The sequence below is a fragment of the Lutjanus erythropterus genome, chromosome 5, assembly GCF_056507025.1.
Source record: "Lutjanus erythropterus isolate fLutEry1 chromosome 5, fLutEry1.hap2, whole genome shotgun sequence".
NCBI classification, from domain to species: domain Eukaryota; kingdom Metazoa; phylum Chordata; class Actinopteri; order Lutjaniformes; family Lutjanidae; genus Lutjanus; species Lutjanus erythropterus.
The window spans coordinates 5,427,486-5,449,784 of record NC_139321.1 but is presented as its reverse complement, the minus strand read 5'-3'; the positions used below and the strand labels follow the sequence as shown (position 1 = coordinate 5,449,784).

General features: G+C 39.4%; 1 protein-coding gene across 4 annotated transcripts; it reads right to left on the bottom strand.

Annotated features, from left to right (window-relative positions):
• Positions 1 to 1,871: 1,871 nt before the first annotated feature.
• nocta (nocturnin a) lies at positions 1,872 to 20,182 on the bottom strand. 4 transcript variants are annotated; one of them, XM_084718584.1, is made up of 3 exons: positions 20,038 to 20,182; positions 3,839 to 4,144; positions 1,872 to 3,472 (listed from the first exon to the last, which is right to left on the bottom strand). In XM_084718584.1, exons 1-3 carry the CDS (start codon positions 20,108 to 20,110, stop codon positions 2,610 to 2,612), a joined length of 1,242 nt encoding a protein of 413 aa, XP_084574710.1. In that variant the 5' UTR covers positions 20,111 to 20,182; the 3' UTR covers positions 1,872 to 2,609. The 4 variants fall into 4 exon arrangements, with proteins under 4 accessions (XP_084574710.1, XP_084574709.1, XP_084574712.1 ...); XM_084718583.1 differs by lacking the exon at positions 20,038 to 20,182 and adding an exon at positions 16,024 to 17,012; XM_084718586.1 differs by lacking the exon at positions 20,038 to 20,182 and adding an exon at positions 8,646 to 8,854.
• Between the last annotated feature and the right edge of the window lie 2,117 nt (positions 20,183 to 22,299).

The window sequence follows — 22,299 nt, the reverse complement described above, 5'->3', positions numbered from 1 at the left end:
ATGTATGTATGTATGGTCATATGTATGCATGTATGGTCATAAGTATGTATGTATGTATGTATGTATGTATGTATGTATGGTCATATGTATGTATGTATGTATGTATGCATGGTCATATGTATGTATGGTCATATGTATGTATGTATGTATGTACGTATGCATGGTCATATGTTTGGCTATATGTATGAATGTATGCTCATTTGTATGTATGCTCATATGTATGTACATATGTATGTATGTATGCTCATATGTATGTATGTATGTATTTATGCTCATATGTATGTATGTATGCTCATATGTATGTATGTATATATGCTCATATGTATATATGTATGTATGTATGTATGCATGTATGGTCATATGTATGTATGTATGTATGCTCATATGTATGTATGTATGTATGGTCATATCCCTCTATGGTACACATTATGATGCCAGTGAGGGAAATGTGTTTTTATGTCTCAAAATAGACTAAATAAACATAATCTGAAGAAATTTTATTTTTATTTTTATTTTTGGAAGTTTTTGGGGTTCGTTGCCTGTAGGCAACATTGTACCATAATGGTGCATAAGTGAAAAAGAACGTTCCTTTTCCAATTTGAACATTGTTTATTTCATAAACATATGCAAAAATATTCAATAACATCAAGAAGTCACAATTAATTTTAAATTTTTAATTTAAAAGAATTTTTAAAAGAATTTAAAAAGTTTCTTGGCTAAATGTTGCCTGTAGGCAACATTGTACTATTTAGGAACAACCCATTGAAATAAATGTGTAAAGTATAAAACTTTAAACTACTTAAATCAACAAAGATAACCATTACCATAACCATTTGAAAAACAAAAACAACAAATTCCAGTGTTTGATCATCACTGCTTCATTTCAGTGCATGTTTTGTGTCAGTCCCCTGTGTCTTTCCTGACATGTGTTGCCATCACTTGTGGTGTTGCTGCTCAGTGCTTATGGAACTCCATGAAGCAGTTTTTTTCAGGAGTGAAGCACAGACAGGTGACACATTTTGTGCACTGTGATTTCACTATACCCTTACATCCAGGGTATCTGCATCTGCCCTTTTTCTCCACCCAAATAGACCAGTGGTCAGTGTTGTGTTTGCAGGCAACATTGCAACTTTCCATGATGGCACGTTGTTGCCTCAGGGCAACAGCTGCATTTTAACAAGTATCCACTATTAAATTAGTAAATAAGTTGCATGAAACTATCAAAACTTAAAGTTTACTCACCTATTAGTGTGAAGACATTTTTTTCCAGGTGGAAAAGGGACAAAAAATAACTTTTTGAGAGTCTTTTTTTTGCAGCAAGATAGCAGAGCTGTCTCCTTAGAAAAAGCCCACCAAGAGGGGTTTCAAAATCGCTTCCTGGAGGTCATGTGACAACTTAAAGCATTGTTAATGGTTCCCTATGGTTTTACCTCTTTTTTAAAGTATCGCATCATTTAAAGGGATGCATTGTGGAGATGTGACAGGGCAAAAATGGGTTTGTTGCCTGAGGGCAACATGGTACCATAGAGGGTTAAATCAATAACACCAAATATACATATACATTATACATGTTACTCACCAACTTCACAATGTGATCACTGCTCATTTAAAAAAATACACAATATATATTTAAATATAATTAAGTCTTTTTCACTTAAGTTTTGGGGAGAGGCGCCTTCTATTGACCAGCTGAAACAACCTAAATGACCCAAACCAGAAAAAAAAAGTCATATGTATATCTGAGAGCATCTGTGTTTGATCTTCCTTAAATCAGTCTTCACAATCCTTTATACCAAACAGCTGCAGCAAATTCACAACAATAAGTCATCCTGAGTAAACTGCACGAGCCAGAAAATCACCCAGGACAAAAATAAGAGTAAAAATAATGACTTTATTATATATATATATTAACATTTCTCTCCACGTCCAATGTAGTCACAGCAACAACACTGTCATGCCATGTCAAACTGAACAGCTTTGATGCAAAATAATTTATTTAAAACACTACAGTCAGAACTGTTGATTACCAACCAATAGAAAGTATAAAGAATAATTTAAGAACATTATGTGATAACAGTCTTTATGTGCGTATTGGAAACAATAAATAACTGCAGTTGTTTTCCAGAAACTCTGGCAGACGAACCTCTTAGCTGCCAGTGGATTAAAATCCAAACTCGCTCCTAAAACTATAAGAAGTGACGTCACGTCTCACTTCTGTTGTCCCGCGTTAGGTCTTTAAAATAACAGAACAGTGACTCAGGTTTGCTGGGTTTGTGTCTGTCTCGTGTTTGTCTTATTGATGATTCAATCAGATTTGACCCTTCTCGCCATGACTCCGTCCTCTGTCAGGAGATGATGTCACCTTCACTGTCCTCACTCTGATTCAGGGCCTGGTCAAACATGTGTGAATTAAAGGGGTGTGGCCATTAATTTGAGTCCTTTCTTCATGTCGAGTTCAACTTTGAGGGGGCGGAGTCACAGCCTCAACCAGTAGCGAAGACGTTCACCTCAGCAGGCGACAGCCACTCCCCTGCAGATGTGTATGTGTGACTGCGTCTTTACCGTAAAGGGTCAGCATTAATTCTGTCCTCCTATTGGTTCAGGGCAGCCTACATGAGCCTATGGGGCTCCTCCCTGAAGCTGATGTCACAGAGCAGTGAGAGGTGGTCGGAGGGGTAGTGGTAGGAGGGGAGGCGGTCCGGGCCGATCTGCTCCTCCGTGGGAATGTCCAGCAGGCAGTCCACACTCAAAGCATCATGGGTATACCAGATATAGTCCAGTGTGCTGCAGCTCTCTCCCGAGGGGCGGATCTTCCACGTGGTGTAGGCGGGTTCCGTCTGTCCATCAGAGCTCAGCAGCTTGTACGCAGAGTTCAGGCCGAGGGGGGAGGAGCTGAAGCGGCGGTAAACATCTTCTGAGGGCTCTGCGTTAAAGTCCCCACAGACTACTAAAGGGATGCCGCCTCCTGCCGCTTTGCTCAGGCTGCTGCTCCGGGTCGTTATGCTGCGTAAACTCTGCAGCAGGTCAGCGCCCTGCGCGCTCCGCAGCCTCTCCCAGCCGCTGCGAGCCTTCAGATGGGTGACGGCCACGCACAGCCGCTGGCCCGTCACCTGGCAGTCCAGCGTCTGCACGATGGCCACCTGGTTGGTGGGCAGCATCATGGCAGACAGCCGCAGGTGAGACGTGGCCTGCAGGGAGAAGCGGGAGCGGCGGTAGAACAGAGCGCAGCCGTCAGGACCGTTATTCTGCTCCACGTCCAGACAGGGAGACCAGGGTTTGGCCAGGAAGCTGCCATGGTAACCCAGGCTGGCCATGATTGGCTGGAAAGTGTCGTAGTAGTGATCCACTTCCTGAAGACACAGGATGTCGGGGCGGTAGGTGAGGATCTCCTCCAGGATGAGGTACTTTCTCTCCTGCCAGTTGAGAGCGTCCAGTGGACAGCGGATGAAGCCGTCCTTCCCCTCACCCAGAGCTGGAGACAAAGAGACAGAGACATTTATACCAGGACAAGACCAGGAAGGTGCAGTCATGTGTGAAGAGCAGTGCTTTGAGCTAAATCCATCTTAGTTTAATGTGTTAGCATGCTAACATTTGCTAATTAGCACTAAACACAAAGCACAGCAGAGGCCGACTGGAGTGTCATTAGTTTTGCAGACATTTGGTCATAAACCAAACTGTTGGACACATTAAAGTTTTGACCTGCTGATGGTGCTGGAGGTCAAGTTAAAACCTCTTCTGTCACCATTTGCATGTCTACAAATGACCCCCTATATTTGAATGCAACTTCTAAATTTCTATATGTCACTGGAGTCCTCGCAAATCCACCAAAGATCTGTACCTTGTGCGAGTATATTCCACTGCATGATCCGTATGGACGGGTTGTGCTTGTGGCGGCAGGTCGCCATGCCGCTGGGATAGACCAGATCCCGGTGTGGTCGGGCCGGACGTCTCTGCAGGGCTTCCTCGCACTCCCTGAGCAGCTGGTCCGGGTCGATCTCGGTCAGCTCCTGGTCCAGGTCCGGGTCTGGGTTCTCCTCCAGGTATGGGTCAGGCTGGGCCAAGGCGGTGCTGTTCAGTGACTGGGCCAACGTACCAAACAGCCTGCTGTTGCTGCTGCTGCTGCTGCTGCCGCCCATTTGACAAACTGGTGGAGAGGAAAGGGAGAAGCACGTGTGGTCATTAAAGGCGCACTGTGTCTTAAGTTTTATATGGTTAATATATCTGGTTTTATATGTTCAGTGGTCATTTCCAGAGCTATTTTCATGTGATATCACAATACCCATAAGGCACTGTGAGAGGGATAGGAAATGGGAAGAAGGTCCAACATATCTCTGGTGTCATACACCAAACCTTACACACTCTTTCAGCCTTTTCCCAACCAAATAAATGCTGGTTCTTTAACCTTTCAAGGATGTTGCCCAATGTAGATGAACATGACAAACCCACTTTGTTTTGCACCTCAGATCAAGGAACACCTGCCACTTTTTTTGTTCTAGCTGGGTTCCAAAACTATTTATTTTTCATCTAAATGCTCAGAATGGTTTAATATTATTCAGTGGTTCCAAAAGGTTCTTTGTGACACGTTTTAGGAACTTTAGACAGGTGAAGCCTGTAAAGAAGGTGGAAGGTGACGTGGTTTTACCCCACTGTGTCTACCAGGAAGGCAGAAGAGTAGCATGAAAACCACTGAACTGAGGGACTGTGTACCTTCACTGTCAACATAAATAAAGACATGCAAACAGTCTGTACTGTAGACAGGACAAAGGTTTTGTTGCCATTTTTTGTTGCTTTGGCTGTTTCAGAACATACTGACTAAACATTTGTTCAGACCACTCACGGACATGCTGACACAGCAAACAGTCTAACAGTCCAGTACAGGCAAAGGTAAGAGAGGACACTGACTGGACATTCATCTCATTTTTAATAGACTGTTATCAGCCGTCAACAACAAAGTCACATTATCCTTTAAATCAATGGCTGCTCAGTCTTTAATCTGTCTGAAGACAAACATCATACAGAGACTGACTCCTGTATTGGATAATTTAATAGTGTGAATAAGATAAAAATCTCTCCTCTGAATGAATTCCTTTACACTCCTCTGTAATGCCATGGAAATGAAACAAACAGAGAGGAACAGACAGACTGACTGACAGCCATGTGATAAGTTTTCCTCACACCAAACCTCAGAAAAATTTTTTAACTCCTGTTCAGATGACCTGTAACTGGATGATGAGGTCAATTCAAAAACAAAGACAATGCCACACAGTGTGTCCGACTAGACTGTAAAACTATACACAGGAAATACAAGAGAAAGAATTGTATTGTCTAGGACAGCGTGTTGTTATTTTTAGATACTCCGGCCAGTGTGATACCAACGATGATGTACTAGGGCTATTATGGGTAAAATAAATAAATAAAGTTATAGGACTGGGGTAACGGGGACAGCGGTAACATTCAGAGAATAAACTCAAGCTGTAAAGAATATAAATTTGAGTTTTTCTCATTAAGATTATTAAATAAATACATTTGCAAGAAAAAAACAGATTTCATTCACAAAATTATGTGGGAAAAAAATCAATAGTTGTAGCATCTGATGTGATGAGGCTCATTCAACCTTACAAAAGTTGCAAAGTTGTGTGAGAAGTAAAATATTGTTTCAGAACACACACGAATGCAAACTACCTGAAGATTTACGCTCCTTTGCCAATGATCAAATCATTTTAATAAGCAGCTGTTGAAAGTAACAACATGGATTTAAGGACTAGTTGCAAAACCAAACAGAACTTCATCACTGAGTGTCATAAAATGAACCTAAAATGAGCCCTAGTAAGGAATAGTAGTCTATTAGATTGTTTCTTACTGTTCATTGATCAGAAACAACCAAATGTATGTTGAAATAAAATAATGTTAAGCCACGTTCACCTTTAAATCAGGACCTTTGTTTTTAGTATTCTGTGCTACAGATATGTTGCAATCAGTACTCAAAAAGTATGAAGTTTTAATACTAGGGCTGCATAATCAATCGAAATTTTTATCAAAATTGCAATATGGCTTTCTGCAGTTTTCAAATTGCACTAAGTACAAAATTTATTAAAGGCAAAAAGTTTGTCAAAAAACTTGATGTCCTGTCCAACAAATTCTTCAGACTTTAAAAAGCATCTTAATTTCACATGTTTTTCAATCAAAAATAAGAATACTGATGTAAAAATTATTATCATTACCTCTGATGCCACAAATCATATCACAATTTCAATATCACTCAAAATAATCGCAAATAATTGCAAAATCGTTCAGTCCTGTTTAACACTCAGCCCACTGAGACACTGCTCTCTGACAGATGTGGACACCACAGAGGCGCAGTAGTTGTGTTGAGGACGCGTTCCACACATGCACAGTAGATCTGTGTACAGGATTGCCTTAGTGGCTACAGAGATGAGTTAGACGAATTGGGGAGAGGCAGATGTCCCCACAGAGCCTTCGCATGCACGCTCTGATGACTAATTTTACATCACACGGACATTTGCAGACTCTCTTGAAGTTACAGTTGCGCAAAATATGATACCGGCTCACCTTTAACCTCTTTACCGCAGCCTGCCTCAGCATCTCTTCCACTCATTGTATGTAACTGTGTGTACTGTACATGTGTCTTACCCATGGCCTCCATGTCTGGTCAAATGCTTTCCTCCCTCCCTCTTCCTACGTCTGAAGACCAGGTCAATCCACCTCTCTGTCTGTCTGACACTCACTCACACTGCCCTCTTCCCCTTTATCCTCCTCCTTTACAGAGCTGGAACTCTCCCTCTCTCCCTTTCTCTGTCCACGCTGTGACTCATCCTTTATCTGTCTCATCCTCCACTTCGTCTGACTCCCTCTCTCTGAATCATCGGTTCTCACCCCTCCCTCCCCTTTGCTTGCCGGGTGACAGAATGACCTCTAGAGAGCTGGAGACACAGTAAGCCTGTCTCAGACAAAGAGGAAGGAACGAGGGAGGGAAGGAAGGAGGGAGGGAGGGACAGGAGGACCAATGACCTGTCTTCATTCACAGTAGCCATAGTGACGAAAGATGCTGACTGTGAAGAACAGGAAGCATCCTGAGAAGAATGGAAGATGAAAAGGAGAGAAACAATGGCCAGAGCTGCAGGGGCGGAGACATGTGCATTTGGTGTGTGTCCGCGCATGTGTGTATTGTGTGGATAAGGGTGTTGCCTAACTAATTAAATAACTCCAACAGGTGGGGATGGCAGGGTGATCCGGTGTGGATGCGTGGGCACAGTCGCGCGTGCACGCTCACACACACACACAAAGGCCATGTGTTCTCTGGTTAACTGTGAATAGAGGAAGGAAGAGAGAATGTGTTGTTCTCTTTGTCTGTAGCACGTGTACGTTGTTAGAGACTTTTCATGAACTAGTTAATTTACTAATCTGACTTTGAGAGCACAATTTGCTGAACAGAGTTATGGGTAAAAAATAAAAACACTAGGATGCTTCTAAATCCAGATCAGGCTAAACCCAGCTACTCATGCACATACCTTCATGCACATGGACTAGGAGGAGTTATAATAATAATAAAAATATTAATAACCCAATGCTGTTGCATCATGTAAGGATAAAGTTCACAGTAGGTATAAGTGATATAAAGGTGTTACAGTGTTCCAGGGTATTTAGAAATCCAGAACATGTCCAAAACTATCATAAATCTTCTTTCTATTTAACAGCTATGCAGAATGGAGTAGGTATGTAAATTCCAAGTTTCATCACGATACAATATTAAATCGATTCTTTGGAGAACTATACAATATTTACTGATAAAAGTCTGCCATGAATCAATTTCAATTCAATTCAATTGACGGGTCTGCGATCAATATCCACTGATGTCCATTTAACATATTTAGTTTAATTTATGTCAACTCACAAAAAGCAACTAAATAAACCTGATGATGGTGCATCATACAGCAGTTAGAAGTTATAATAATTATAATAACTTGTAGCTGTTCTTATTAAGCTGACACCAACAGCAGAAGCAGCTCCTCCTCCTCCTCCTCCTCCTCCCAGAGTGGAAACAGCTGATCAGTCATGTGAGTTAAATGTTCACTACATCGGAACTTATTTATAAAAGGTGTGTCCGTCTCTCATTAAATGAATTAATTCTTTAGGAAAAGGCAAAAAAATACTCCAAATGAGCATGAAAACTTCTTTTTTTGCAATTTCCATCGACCTTTATAATAATGTGATACTTCAAAATGCACATAAAAATATGTTGATGGAAACGCAGCTAATGACAGCGTCATCAAACTTCATCCTGTTCATACTCTGAGATTGATGACACTGACCAGACCAGATACAAACACACAAAACCAACAGTAGAACTGCAATGATCAATAGATTATTAAATTAATAACTAACAATTCTGATGATTGATTAATTCAATTTGAGTAATTTTTTTAAAAGAAAAGTCAAAATTCTCTGATTTCAGCTCCTTAAATGTGAATATTTTCTGTTTTCTTTACTCCTCTCTGACAGTAAAATAAATATTTTTGGCTTTGGGAAACACTGATCGGCATTTTTCTGACAAATATAGACAAAACAACTATTGATCGACTATGACAATAGTTGTTAGTTGCAGCCCAAACCAAACAGATACTTACATGAAACAAAATGGATGAAGGAAACACACACACACAGTTTTCAGTCTGTCCACTGATTATCCACCCAACACGCTTCCTTTTTTCCTGCCAGCTGTCCTCTCAGTCATCCCTCACTCCTCTTCTTCACTCTCTCTCTGCACAGCTGGACAGAGTGGGAGCAGAGAGACTGCAGGATGTGGGCATGGAAGGACAGAGTGACTCTCATGAGACAGTCCCAGTGTCTGACTGCTGCTGTGGCAGCCAGATGAAGGACGTGACTCAGTCACTGACTGGCCCATCCAAGAATGCTCTCACACACACACACACACACACACACACACACACACACACACACACACACACACACACACACACACACACACACACACACACACACACACACACACACACACACACACACACACACACACACACACACAGAACTGTGCAACGTAGGCAATCCAGAGACAGTCAACAATGAACTGTCAGGAGACAAAGACATTCACTTCATGTCCTGTGACGCCATTCATACGCCACCATGTAAGAGTACGAGTGTGTCCTGATTTAAAAACTGCCACAGCCAGACCACTAAAAATACAATTCTACTGATATTTTTCTTACTGTAAACAAACTTAAAAACACCTAAACCTACAGTAAATGTATCTGCTGACAAATACTGGGTCCAAAAACTATAAAAACACTGTCTGAGATATTCCTTCATTACCATAAACACACACATTAAAGTTTATTTTGACTTTGACAAACCCCCTGCTGCCAGAAACACTCACTAGAGCACAAAATGTGGATTAACCTGTCTAAGCTGAAAATAGTCCTCTGCAAATGCACTCATGTCTGAGTAACATTTGATAAAAACAGTAACAGTTGGTTTAGGAAATTACAAATCATGTCTTGCTAAAAAAAACGCTCTAAAGGTTTTTTGGTGAGACTATATTATTTAAGGATCCATATGTATGAAATATAGGTAATTTATGAAACATTTTGGTTTGCTTTACTTTTTGTTTTTAATGTTTAAACTTGCTCTGTGCCAGAAAACACGTCTTTGTTTTAAAATATTTTTTATGAAAATGTCAGTTGTGTCCCAGACTTCTGTCCATTCCATCAGATTTTTACAAAAACATGATTGAATCAGGCATTAAAAGGGTTAGCTATACCGTAAGGACCCCTGTCTCAATTCCTGGTTTAAAAAAAAGTTGTGAATACTGCTCAAACACTGGTAAACTTTCTATTTTTCTACAAATCCATTAAATAATATCAGCCCTTCAAAATCAAAGCTAAATAAGAATTATGGTTTAAAAATGTGTATTTTGATTAGAATTAAGAGAAGTCTGATCAACTTTAAAAAAAAAATAAAATGGCTACTCACCATGACTATTAAATCAGTAAGAGTCACAAGGTTTAATAGTTATATGTTCCAGCATAATTGAAGAGTAAAAATCAAAATCCCCTCAATAAAGTTTTGTCCCAGTTCTCGAGAATGATTTACATCTTGAGAAGGAACCGATGGGCTTAGAACTGAGAGACGGATGAGAGAAGTCAGGAAGTATTAAGAGACAGACACATTATTATTTTGATGTTTTCATAGGATTTCACACTGACAATAAAGAAATATATAGAATAACACCTACCTAGTCATTTAATTCACCTTCACACTGTAGTCTGTAATCCAACATTTTTAACTTCAGGTAGTGTTTGTTGAAATTTAAGTTAATAAATGTCACAGAATAGTAATATGACTAACGACTGTGGCGTAAGCACTGCATCCTGTCAGCACAGTATGATCTCCAAGATACTAAGATGTTGAAATAAGCACAGTACAACTATTACGTTGTTCTTCCTTTGAAAGAAAAAGTAAAAGCTGACTGTGTTCTCATGGTGTGACAGTTAATGAGGTCATCCTCCCTGTGTGTTCTTACCGAGTTACTGTTGATGATTAGGCATTACATTATTTTCAGATACTGCAGCATGCGTGTACACGGTGCATCTTTTTAACAGTGGAGACAGTTTACAAGTGCAGCCGAAATAAATGACAACACTCCAGGTGTTGGTGCTGTTATGAATCCTCCTTCGCTGGAATAAGTTGCTGAGAGGCCTAAACGGATCCGTGGTTAATGTTATTCGTTCCACCTGTGCTCGTCCTGCTGTAACAGCTAAAGGCATCTGCTGGGAAAAAGGCCTGATGGGACACAACCTCAGCCAGACAGCAGTCAGGTTTTAACTTGTCTTTCTGAAAGCTGTTGGAAGAGTTGGCAGATTGAACTTGGCCGTCCAAGGCAGGAGGACGCAGCACGCTTTATTTAATTTAATTTGTTGAGTCTGCTTATTGTTTATATCACATATATTGTTCCTATATATTTTTTATATTTCCTTCTGTTTTTGTTGTATCTATTTATATATATCCTCCTATTTATATTGCTTGGTTACTTATTTCCATTGTTTCTTAATATGTATGTTTTTTTTTATCCAAACTGCAAACTTCCCCGTTGTGGGACTAATAAAGGAATATCTTATCTTAACCATCCCATGCATCTCTTAATTATCTCTGCCCGGCATTAGTGTGAAGGGGATCATGTGTTTGATTGTGTTTGTGTATGTGTGTATATGTCCATATATTTCTTGTGCATGTTTATGACTGGTTGCTCACGGTTCTCAGGTGGTTACGTAGATTCACTATGTTTAGAAACCTGGGAATTGTTGAATTTTGATGGATTGTTCCTGTTTTTTAACTTGGCACAGCTTTTCTAGCCTTTACAGCGCTGGTTTGGAGGTCTAGCAAACTCCCAGATCAACTGCACGTGTTGTCAATCATCTCACGTGATGCTAATCAAATATGTGCGTTCCAGTCAAGTCAATGAGTGAGTTACCTGCTCACGATGGAGAGGAAAGAGACAACAGTCAAAGAACAAAAGAAGTACAGACACACTCAGACTGAGCAACACCTGCTGTCTTACACTTCCTTGTTTCAGTGACAACGCAACAGTGACACACATATTACAGTAAATAAGTCACTGTCACATTCAGCCTTGTGGACTAAATTTAACACATTTTGTTGTGTGGTAGCTCAAGCAATAGCATAGAAGCACCAGTAAGAGAAGTAAGTGATGCTAGCAAAGTGAGTAACATACAAGTCATATATATATTTATTTAGCATGAAAACTACAAATCAGAGGAGCGCCATTATTACCCTGGCAGTAAAGAAAAGTGCACCTGGTGGCAGACGTCCAGGTTCAGGAAGACTGAGTGAAGCTGCTGCTGAATAATAAGCTGGTTTCTCTCTCACACACACACACACACACACACACACACACTCACACACACACATATATCAAATTCCAGGTCATCGTCTCCTCTGCTGAGGCAACCACATGCCGATTAAGTGAATTACCACAGGGACAACATATTAGATTAGGTGATACAGGGTGAAAAATGAATGAGGGACTGTCCTGTATATACTGGCTGTTGATCAGACACTGACCGTCTGTGGGACGGCTGGATTCCACCGAAAGAAAGACACTTTGAGGAGCTGAAACCTTCAATAAAATCTCTATTTTTGACCACTTTATACTGCATTTATCAAATGTAACTGCCCCAAATCCTGTGATCCTGCAAATCCTGCAAAGCTAATTCAAGATCTATAACTTCTGAATGGAGGCTAACGCAGGCCTGCCTGATTTTCCCTTGACCCTCGTCTTCTCCACTGGATGGTTATGTAACTGGGCCTGAGTGACCAATCCCATTACAGATGGAGGCCAGCAAAGATCTGCATAAGAGTTTTAGCCTCCGGAGCCCTCGAACACAGAAACCATTAAAGTGGCTAATTTAAGGCACCGCTCTGCTGCCGACCCACGCCATGCAGGAATGTGCGTGAGAACGTATATGCGCATGTTTGTGTGGCCATGACTTGACCACGAACATGAACATGAGACCTGACCTGCTTCCTTGTGACAAAACCTAAAATACACAAGCATTTGACCTTGTTAGAGCTGCTTTAAGAGTTTGTTTAACCAGCACAAGTTGTGCAGGCAAACAACTAATCATTTAATCAACAAAATGATCAACTACTGAAAATAATAGTTATAAGAAGGACTTAAAATTCAGGTTAAAACATCACACACTTCTTTTTCAAGTGAGAAGACTGTGACAGGATTTATTAATTGAGGTTGAAAGTAATCGACAGGTTAATTGACAATGAAAATAATCATTAGTTGCAGCCCAAGACTTAATTAAGGATGGGTTTTGATAAGTGCAGGGTTTAATGTCCGTGCTTTTAAAGAAGATGCTGTCAGCTCTTCTTATGGCACACCAGCAGTGTTTTTCAGAAATTTGACACGCCTTTGAAAAACAACCCCTTTTTATCCGTTTGCTTAATATTTGAAGCAGCTATAATCAACATTTACAATAACAATGTGTCAAATTACAGGGAGAAACAATGTGATGTGAGAGGCTTAAATTATATCCTGAGAATTATTGGCTGAATCTGCAGCTCCTTTCACTTTTAAAGATCTTTAAAGTGAGTTTCAGATAATTTTTTTTAGCTGCTTGGTCCATAACGTGACTGTTTTGGTTCGCTCTGATAGTGTTTCCAGCAGCAGCAGGCAGCTGTTTTCAGTAAAAAAAAAAAAAAAAGCTGCTATAAACCTACTGCTCCCTACCTGCTCATCAGCAAACAGCAGACAGACACAATTAAAGACTAACTGCTAAACATGGTGGAGCGTTTAGCAGCTAAAGAAATACTTTGCCCAGGCTGAGCTCTTGTCCTGCACACAGTCCTGTCAGCCGGTTTGTCAGTGAATTAAACATAGCACTAAATGCACTGAGGTAAGAAGTGCAGTGTCATGATTTGCAGTGGCAGAAAAGGAACCTGAAGCTGGTCCAACAATTACAAGACAGAGGTACCTGCTTAACAGCCCCAAGCCAGAACATCAAGAACATCCTGTGTCAAAGCTTTAGAGAGGGAACAAATAGAACCAGTTACTTGGCAGGAGATGTGGATTCAAGGGAAAAAGAAAAAAAAAAAAAGCCCCTAGTCTTGACTGAGTTTGGAGAGTTTTGGACTATTGGTTGGACAAAAGAAGCAATTTAAACACATCGCTGTGGGCTTTGGGAAATTGTTATGAGCATTTTTTTTTACATTTTACAGACTAAATTAATTACTTAATTAATTAATTCTTTGTCTTGTATTATAGTCAACAGAATATCTGTGAGTTTTGAAGGTTGGTTGGACACAAGACATGGAAAGGCCATCTTGAGATCTATGAAATGAGTCTTTTCTGACATTTTATCAACTAAATGACAGAAAATAATTACTTAAAGGTATATTATCGCTATTCAATTAATTGTTTAAGTAATTTATCTAGAAAAACTGACAAATGTGCCAAACACTAGCTGGTTTTAATCTTTAAGATTTGAGTATTTGTTATTTTTCTCTGGTTTTTATAAGTGTACATACAATATATTTGAGCTTTGTACTGTTGGTCAGAAAAGAACAAGACATATGAAGACATCTCCTTGTGGTATGGCAAATATTACTAGTCACAGTCACAGTTTAATCAGTAATTAAAGTTAGATACAGCCCATTGTGCCTGTGTTTTGTCCTGGAAATGCCAAACAGCAGGTGTGTAGAAGGAAGCTTCACTTCATGAAAATACTTCTATATTATGATGTAGATCACAATGCAGTCTGTCTAGTTCCCTCATACTGGAGAGAAGGCAGACGACTCTAAGGCTGATATCTCCACACCTCTGCAGCTCACACCAGAACAGTCTAGACGGATGAAAACACCAGAGAGGATTTATTTTTTTTATTTTGGGGTGAACTGTCCCTTTAAAGCCATTTGAGCTTATTGTATTTCTGGGACAGAGGTTGGTGGGGCCCTCTGAGGAGCTGAAGGAATCCTAAGGGGGAGATGACTGTTACATAATCAGCTTCACATATTATGAAATAACAGCAAACATGTGCCCAGTTTGATCCATAGACTGATCTGATTCTGAACCAATAGGGTTTCAGTTAAGTAAAGCACCTATGTGCTCTCATTGGCTGCAACAGGATTACACTCTCTCTATACCTGCCATTCACTCGCACGCATTCATTCACTTCCTTACGTTACATGCAACATATGCTCTCAAACTATGTTGAAAAAGCTAAATCAAGGCCGGGTAATTTTTCTCACTAACTCAGACAGGCATAAAGTAACAGAGGGCTGATACAGATTGTAGTTCTATAGACTTCGGATCCGTTTTATGCTCCATTAGTGGATATGGAGTGTTCCTTCTTTTTTGTACGGACTGGCTGCTGCGTGGATTTCATTATAATTAATCAAGTAAAGTGAAATCAGAAGATGTTCGTGACTTGTTTATTCCATGTAGTAATACAAATGTTTCAGTCAGATGTTACTGGGCTACAAACAACCAAAGTGATGTTTCATGACATTTTCAACAGAAGGGAGAGAAATTAAAGGAAAACAAAGTTTCATCGTTCAAAATGCCACACCTGTCTGTAAGTAGACTTACAGGTACCCTATCAGAGCTGCAATAATTGATCATTTAATCAGTTATTAATTGAAAATTTAATTAATTGCGAACCAGTTTGATAACTGATTGGTCAGCATTAGTAACTTTTTTTTAAAAGTCCAAATTCGCTGATTTCAGCTTCTTAAATGTGATTATTTTCTGGTTTCTTTACTTCTTTTTGACAATAAACTTGAATATCTTTGGGTTGTGGACATAACAAGACATTTGCGGACATCATTTTGGACTCTGGGAACAGTGATCAACATTTTTTGCCAACTTTCCTGACGTTTTATGGACCAAACTACTACCAGATTAAGACTTGAAAGGAAAGACTTGAAAAAAAGACTTGACAAATAGGTCCAAACACGTGTGCTCCACATGTTTGCACCTATTTTTCAAGTTTGTGACAGGATTTATTAATCAATTAATCATTTTGAGACTGGAATTCTCTTGATTTCAGCTATTGTGAAAGTAATGCAATTACAGTTATACAGTTTCAAGCACTTTATCCTAAATCCAAGCACTTTTCAAAACTTCAAAACACTTCAAATCAAAATTCAAGGATTTCCAGCACCTGTAAGAACCCCGCACTAATGAAGCTCCGATGATTTTCTTGTTTGGTCCAATGGTCAGTGAAGTTTTATAACCCTGCCCTACAGTACGAGCACTTTGAGTTAAATACTATGTGACGAATTGAAGGATGACTAGTCACGATTCAGAAACCAGATTCTGAGTCATGGATGATGACACGTCAGACACTGACGGGTGAGCGCGCGTTAAACGTTCAATTTTTTGAACGTAGTTTGGTGGAAAGGCCAACTCGAGTTACAGTATCACTGTGGGTGAACACTTGAGGTGAATAGTAGGCCTACCTGCTGCTGCCCCAGCGCTGGGTGCTCCGCTCGGACTCAGCTGGACACAGGTCCCCTTCACTCCCCCACCTCCTCCTCCTCCTCCGGCGACGACGCCGGGGTGACAGCACCGTGTTCCCGCCGGGGTTAACGCTGCTACCGGTGACAGCGCTCTCCTGACCACCGGTCCCCCCCGCGAGGAAACACACAGCTGGCTGAATAAAGCCGAACACCGCCGAGCAGGGTTCATTCTTTACTCTACTCAGTCCGCCGGAGAAAGAGCTGTAAGTTGCTGGCACTGTGCCCCTGTCTTTTCACCGACACTACCGAAACCGAGCCATTTATCCAACAAAGGCCTGAGAATGTTCCCTTACACGCGGTTTGACTCGATAAACCTCCTTTTCTCTTTGTACTTTTGAAGGTAAGAGAAAGCCGGCAAAAGTTACATCATTTTTCTAGTGAGTCACGGAACACCGGCTTTCTGAAGGGTTGGCTAACGATGGGCTAGCCCGTGAAGCTTTTACGAAGGCACGAAAATACGTTAGAATCGACTTTATACCATACGAAGTGAATACACTGCGTTAGAAATGTACCGCAGTGGTTTATTTCCAGTGCTCTAACGGATAAAAGTCTATATTTAAACTTGCTACATACAGTGGTCCCCCCTCTCGTCATCGATGGTTCTGGCCGCACTGATACATGTACCACAGAGGCGGACACCTGCGGGAAGTGGGCGTTAACTTTCCCCCATAAGCAAGCCAATCAGCGTTCAGGGCGCTTCTTAGACAGGGATGACGCAACACAGACGTCTCTAACGTAAGCAGCACGCCCCTCACGCCAGTTCCCTGTACTGCAGAGGCCTGTCGAGTGTTTCTCTTAAATTATATCACCGGGCTTCACCTGGAAACTGGTTCTGTAGGCTAAATCCATAAGAACAGCCTGGCCTAGATGAGGCAACACGCTGCCAGCCTGACAACCTAAAGAAGAGGCAGGATTAAGGATTGAAGGATCAATTATCAGTCATCTATTCTTTTTTTTTTTTTTTTTTTTTTTACATCCGAAGGTTTTATTTGTTTTGTGACTGCCAGAGGTCTTATTTTCTTTAAACCAATATAATTCAAACTGAAAGGGTAGTTTTAATTTTTCTTAAATACAAATACATTTTCCAAAGTCATCTGTATCTATTTCTTTTTTCTTTCTTTTCTTTTCTTCTTTTCTTTCTTTCAAAAACTTGTGCTGGGTGGCCTTCCAATCACTTTCTAATTCACAGTGGAAATTTTGTTTGTTTATATATAATAGTAATTTTTTTTACATTTTGTCTGCAAAGTGTTATTAATGTTTGTTTATTAACTGACCCCTGGCCTCCTGTCATTTGGAAAAAAGTGGCTCACATGTAAAACAAGTTGAGTATCCCTGATACAGATTTATTACAATTTTGTTGTAATAGCTTTTTTTTAAATTTGGGATTTAATTTTAATTTCAATTTGGTTTATTTGGTCTGAAGAAACAGATGCACCGGTGCCTCCTCATGCTTGTTGTGTTGATGAATGTGACCAAATGACAAACACTAAAACAAATTTATTTTTATATTTATTTTGTCAACATTATAGACAAATCAGATCAAGTCTGGCTTTTATTTTTATTTCGGTGAATCCAAATATGTTTTCACACCTTGTTTTTAGTTGTTTTTTTGGGTGGGGGCTTCATGTTCAATAAATAATCTTCTGTATAAACTGTATCTCAACTCCTCTTCAGCGCTCTTGTTGATCTTATCTGGAGTCAGCTGCAGTCAGATTAATGTTTTAAAGTCCTTATATAACTTAACAGCTGAAAGGTCAGTAGGGTCACAATCCAGAGCTTGTTTCTCTGTTAATTATTCATCAGCTCCAGCGACAAGTTGTTCCAGGTTTGTTTGCAAGGCACATTTTACACAAAGTCATGGTATATGTATACATAACATACGTCATAACACTGGATAACAGAAGCAAAGAAAACAAGGCAAGCAGTCATAACAAGAAAAGTTATTAGACTTAGAAAATAAACTTCATATAACAGCAAACATACAACAGCTAAAATACAGCTATATATCACTATATTTATTCATTCCAGGGAGTGTATTTGATTTTTATTTATCAAAATACATTTTTGGCATTTAAAAAAAAAATCATGTTAGCATTTTTTCCATCAATTTGAATAACTTAAGGTTGATCTGTTTTAACTCACATGAGTAAACCTCTAGCACCAGGCAGAAGATTTTACACCCAAGTAGCAATATTACTTTTGGCTATGTGGTAGAAAAAAAAAGGCATTAAAATCGAGCCAATGGGCCGACAACCTGTGCACACAGTTCAGGGTAGAGCCAGGGTTGCCAGGTCTGTGGACAAAAACAACCAAATCTCTGGTCAAAACCGTCCCGACGGCCGAAACTAAAAACTAAAAACTGGTGCAGATGGGCAAAGAGTGTGTATGTGTGAAGGTTTGTGTGATGTGAGCCATGTTTGTGTGTGTACGTGCTGATCTGGAGTTAGTTTGGTAGAATTTGGGTATAAATAAATGATTTTATTTAAAGGATGTATTTTCTATTTCAAGATATTATCACGTCATTCATGTCATATGCTCCTAGCCGTTTGGGTGCCCTGAGTCTAACTGCTTTGAGGTTTGAGGAAAATATTTCACTTAATTTGAATGTACAGTTACTTTTAACTCAATTCAAAAATTTAAAATCTTGTTACCACTAGAATAGTTGTTTAGTCTTCTAGAAAAATAGAAACTTTTGCTTTGGATGCCTGACATGTAAAGGAATTTAGACCATATACAAGAAAATGTAAAGTAAGATTAGATACTACAGCAGTAATGTGATTACTTTAAGTTGTATTTTTATTAGAGATAAAGTATTTTTTCACTCTTATTGCCCCAAAAATATGAATTGTATTATTAACTAGTGCACATATATATGTTTCTTATATCAAAACATGACTGCTGTATTTCAAGTCTGTAAGTTATAAAAATATTACAGTCGCTCCAGGTTTTCAGGACTTTTTTTCCTCACGGGTTTTCATAGGACAGAGACATTTCATCACGAGCGTGTGACACACTGTCTGGTTCTCACTCGTGTCTGCAGAGAAGTTCACACACTTCACTGATGCACCACAGAATTACAGAGAAACATCAGGCTCCCTGATCAGAACAGTTTTATATCATGTCGACACTTCTTTGCCTCTTCACACACACACTCCTGTCACCTGTCCTGAGCTCCGTCTTGTCCATCCTCTGCTGTAAATTAATCAGCTGATGTTTTCTATAGTACTTTGTGTTTCCATGATCAGGCTGTTTCGGTGTCCCCTCCAGCACTTGGTGCCTTACGCACAACACAACCACATATATATATATAGCAGAAGTGCTGTTTTTGCATAGAAAATAGGTCCACCCAATCAGGGCACAAAAAACGATTCCACAGGAAAACCACAGACCTGGCAACGCTGTGTGGGGTTTTCCACAACACACCTGGTATTCAGAATAACATTGTTAACATTCCTGTGCAAAAGTCAATCATATGAGTACAAAGAGACACAAAACTACCACAAAGAGACACAGATGTACCACAAACTGACGCAAAAATAGCACAAAGGGACAAAAAGGTACCAAAGAGACACAAAGATACGGCAAAGAGTCAATTCCACGAGACACACCACATCAACAGAGACACGAAAGTACCACGAAAAAGCATAAAACTACCACAAGGAGACAAAACAACCACAAAGACGCTGAGATACCGTCTCTGTCAGTCTAGCTGTGCTCTTCAAAGTTAATGGGACGCGTTGCTTTATAATCCGTCCAGGTCGTATCAGATAAATGAGAGCACAGACTGCCATATTTTGACAGGTTATATCCCACAATACATTACCTGGTCTGTACATACAGCATCTTACTGATTATAAATCAAACAGTACATATTAATCAGTTAATAATTATTAATCTGGCATTGATTCAATGAGTATAAATAAAAAAAATTATATGACTTTAAAGAAATCTCACCCCCCAAACGCTTCCATACTGGAGGTCCCATTAATGAAGACATCTTGACCTCCTTTGTCCTGTTCGGTAACATCTTCCACCTGCTCAGTTTAGAAATCTGTGTGCACAGTTTCCCACATCAACAATATTTCCTACCACCTGACCCCCGAGTTGCTCTTTAAGATTTCACAGTACTCACCAAACGAAAGCGAAAGCTGAGATGACGCAAGCACAACTTAAAAGTGTTGTTCCTCATACTCTTTCCTTTGTTTCTCTGTACTACCACCTAGTTGTCATCTCATGAAAATACATGGTTTTGTTCCTCAGTTAAAGTTGGCAGCTCTTTAATCAATCAAATGTTATCTAGCTTCAGATTTCTTCAGGTCCTCTTGTCATTCTTTGACTACACTTTCACTGCTGCTCGTGTGCAGTGAGTATGAAAAACAGTGAACATATTTAAACAACATGGTGTTTGTGCAACAACAGAAAATCTAATCCTGGACCTCCTGTATGTCGGTGTGTGCAGGGACATACAGCAGAGATGTGGACTCAAGTCACATGACTTGGAGATTCAGATTCGAGTCACAAAGTTGATGACCACTGATGCCTGACTTCTCTTGGACTTGGACCACCTGATATCTCCCACCTGTCCTACAGACGTACCAGTTCACTGTCCTTCATTTCTTATGTCATGTTAATGACGTTCATTCTCAGGAAGGTGACCAGATCCACTTTACATCAGCAAAGTCAATCAAGTTGCAAGAAAGAACCAGAAAGAAGGAACATGTTACTGAGCTCCAGTTGAGATCTTTTCATTCACATAACTGTGAAGTGGTCAACAAAAATGAACTGCAGTGTTTTTGAAAATTACAAACGGAGACACAACAACCTAACCAACAAAAGTTTGTTGATAAGATGTTGTAAAAAAATAAATAAATAAATAAAAAAAAAAAAAATGCTTTGCCAGTCATCTAAGAAAGTTTTGATTTTGGTTGAAAGTGAAAGATGAAAAGATGACTTTCATGTCATTACAAAGAAAACTATTCAAGGACATCCATCTATCTCTGACAATGAGAGGAAAATACATGCAACTGTTTTTAAGTTTGCACATATAAGAGTTCGTGGGGTGACTTTTTTGCTCATAGCACTGCTGGATGCTATAATGATGTAACTGTACTGCTGTGGTTGCTAAATAATTTTGGTTCAACACGTATGTATTCACCATCAGCTTATGGATATATTATTGTGTCTGTTCATGCACAGTCAAATAATTAAAAACTTTAATGACAAAATGTCTGAACATATGAGCAGGACCATGGGCTCACATGTGTGTATCTGTCTTTATATATACATGTAGACATAAATGTACATAACCAGGGTAGGGAGGGTTATTTTAAAAAATGAATTCAGATACAGTTACTAATTACTTGTTAAAAAATGTAGTCAGTAATGTAATCCAACTACCACAATACTTTTATCTCTTTTTACCTCAGTATAAAATTTGGTAACATTGTTTAGTCTGATATAGTGTTTTCAGGGCTGCAACTATCGATTATTTTCATCATCAGTTAATCAGCTGATTATTTTCTCAATTAACTGATTAATTGTTTGGGCTATAAAATGTCAGAAAATGGTGAAAAATGTTGATTAAAGTCTGAGATGACGTCCTCAAATGTCTTGTTTTGTCCACAGTTCAAAGATATTCAGTTTACTGTCAGAGAGGAGTAAAGAAACCAGAAAATATTCTCATTTAAGAAGCTGAAATCAGAGAATTTTGACTTTTTAATTTAAAAGAAGGACTCAAAACAGTTAACCAATTATCAAAATAGATGCAGAATAATTTAATAGTCAATTAACAACAGACTGATTGTTGCAGCTCTAAGTGTTTTATGTTTGTTGTTTGGTTTATTAGTTTGTCCAGCTGTTCCTTCCTTTTTTGATCGATTGATTTAAAGACAGAAAATGGTGAAAATTCCACACTGAAGCATCTTTTTCATTAGAGGCCATAATAATGAATTGACAGCTGTGTGCACACTGTGTAGTAGTATATCATTCTTTACTTTAAAATTGTAATCCTACTAATAATCCACATTTTTACTAAATGTATCTGCAATCTGATTATGTCTTTTCTATCTGTAACTGTAATGTAATACAGTCACCTTTTTTGTATGTAATCCTGTTACTAATCTGTCCATGTGCATATTTGGATCATATTTTATTTGCTGTTGCAGCGTCTCCCTGGAAAAGAGGCCTTGGTCTCAGTGGGCTGTCGCTGCTAAAATA

Coding starts and splice junctions, on each gene's coding strand:
- nocta (XM_084718583.1), bottom strand. CDS start 16,252: ATGAACCCTGCTCGGCGGTGTTCGGCTTTATTCAGCCAGCTGTGTGTT. Junction 4,145..16,023: donor CAGCGCTGGGGCAGCAGCAG/GTAGGCCTACTA, acceptor CCTCTCCACCAG/TTTGTCAAATGGGCGGCAGC. Junction 3,473..3,838: donor GTGGAATATACTCGCACAAG/GTACAGATCTTT, acceptor CTTTGTCTCCAG/CTCTGGGTGAGGGGAAGGAC.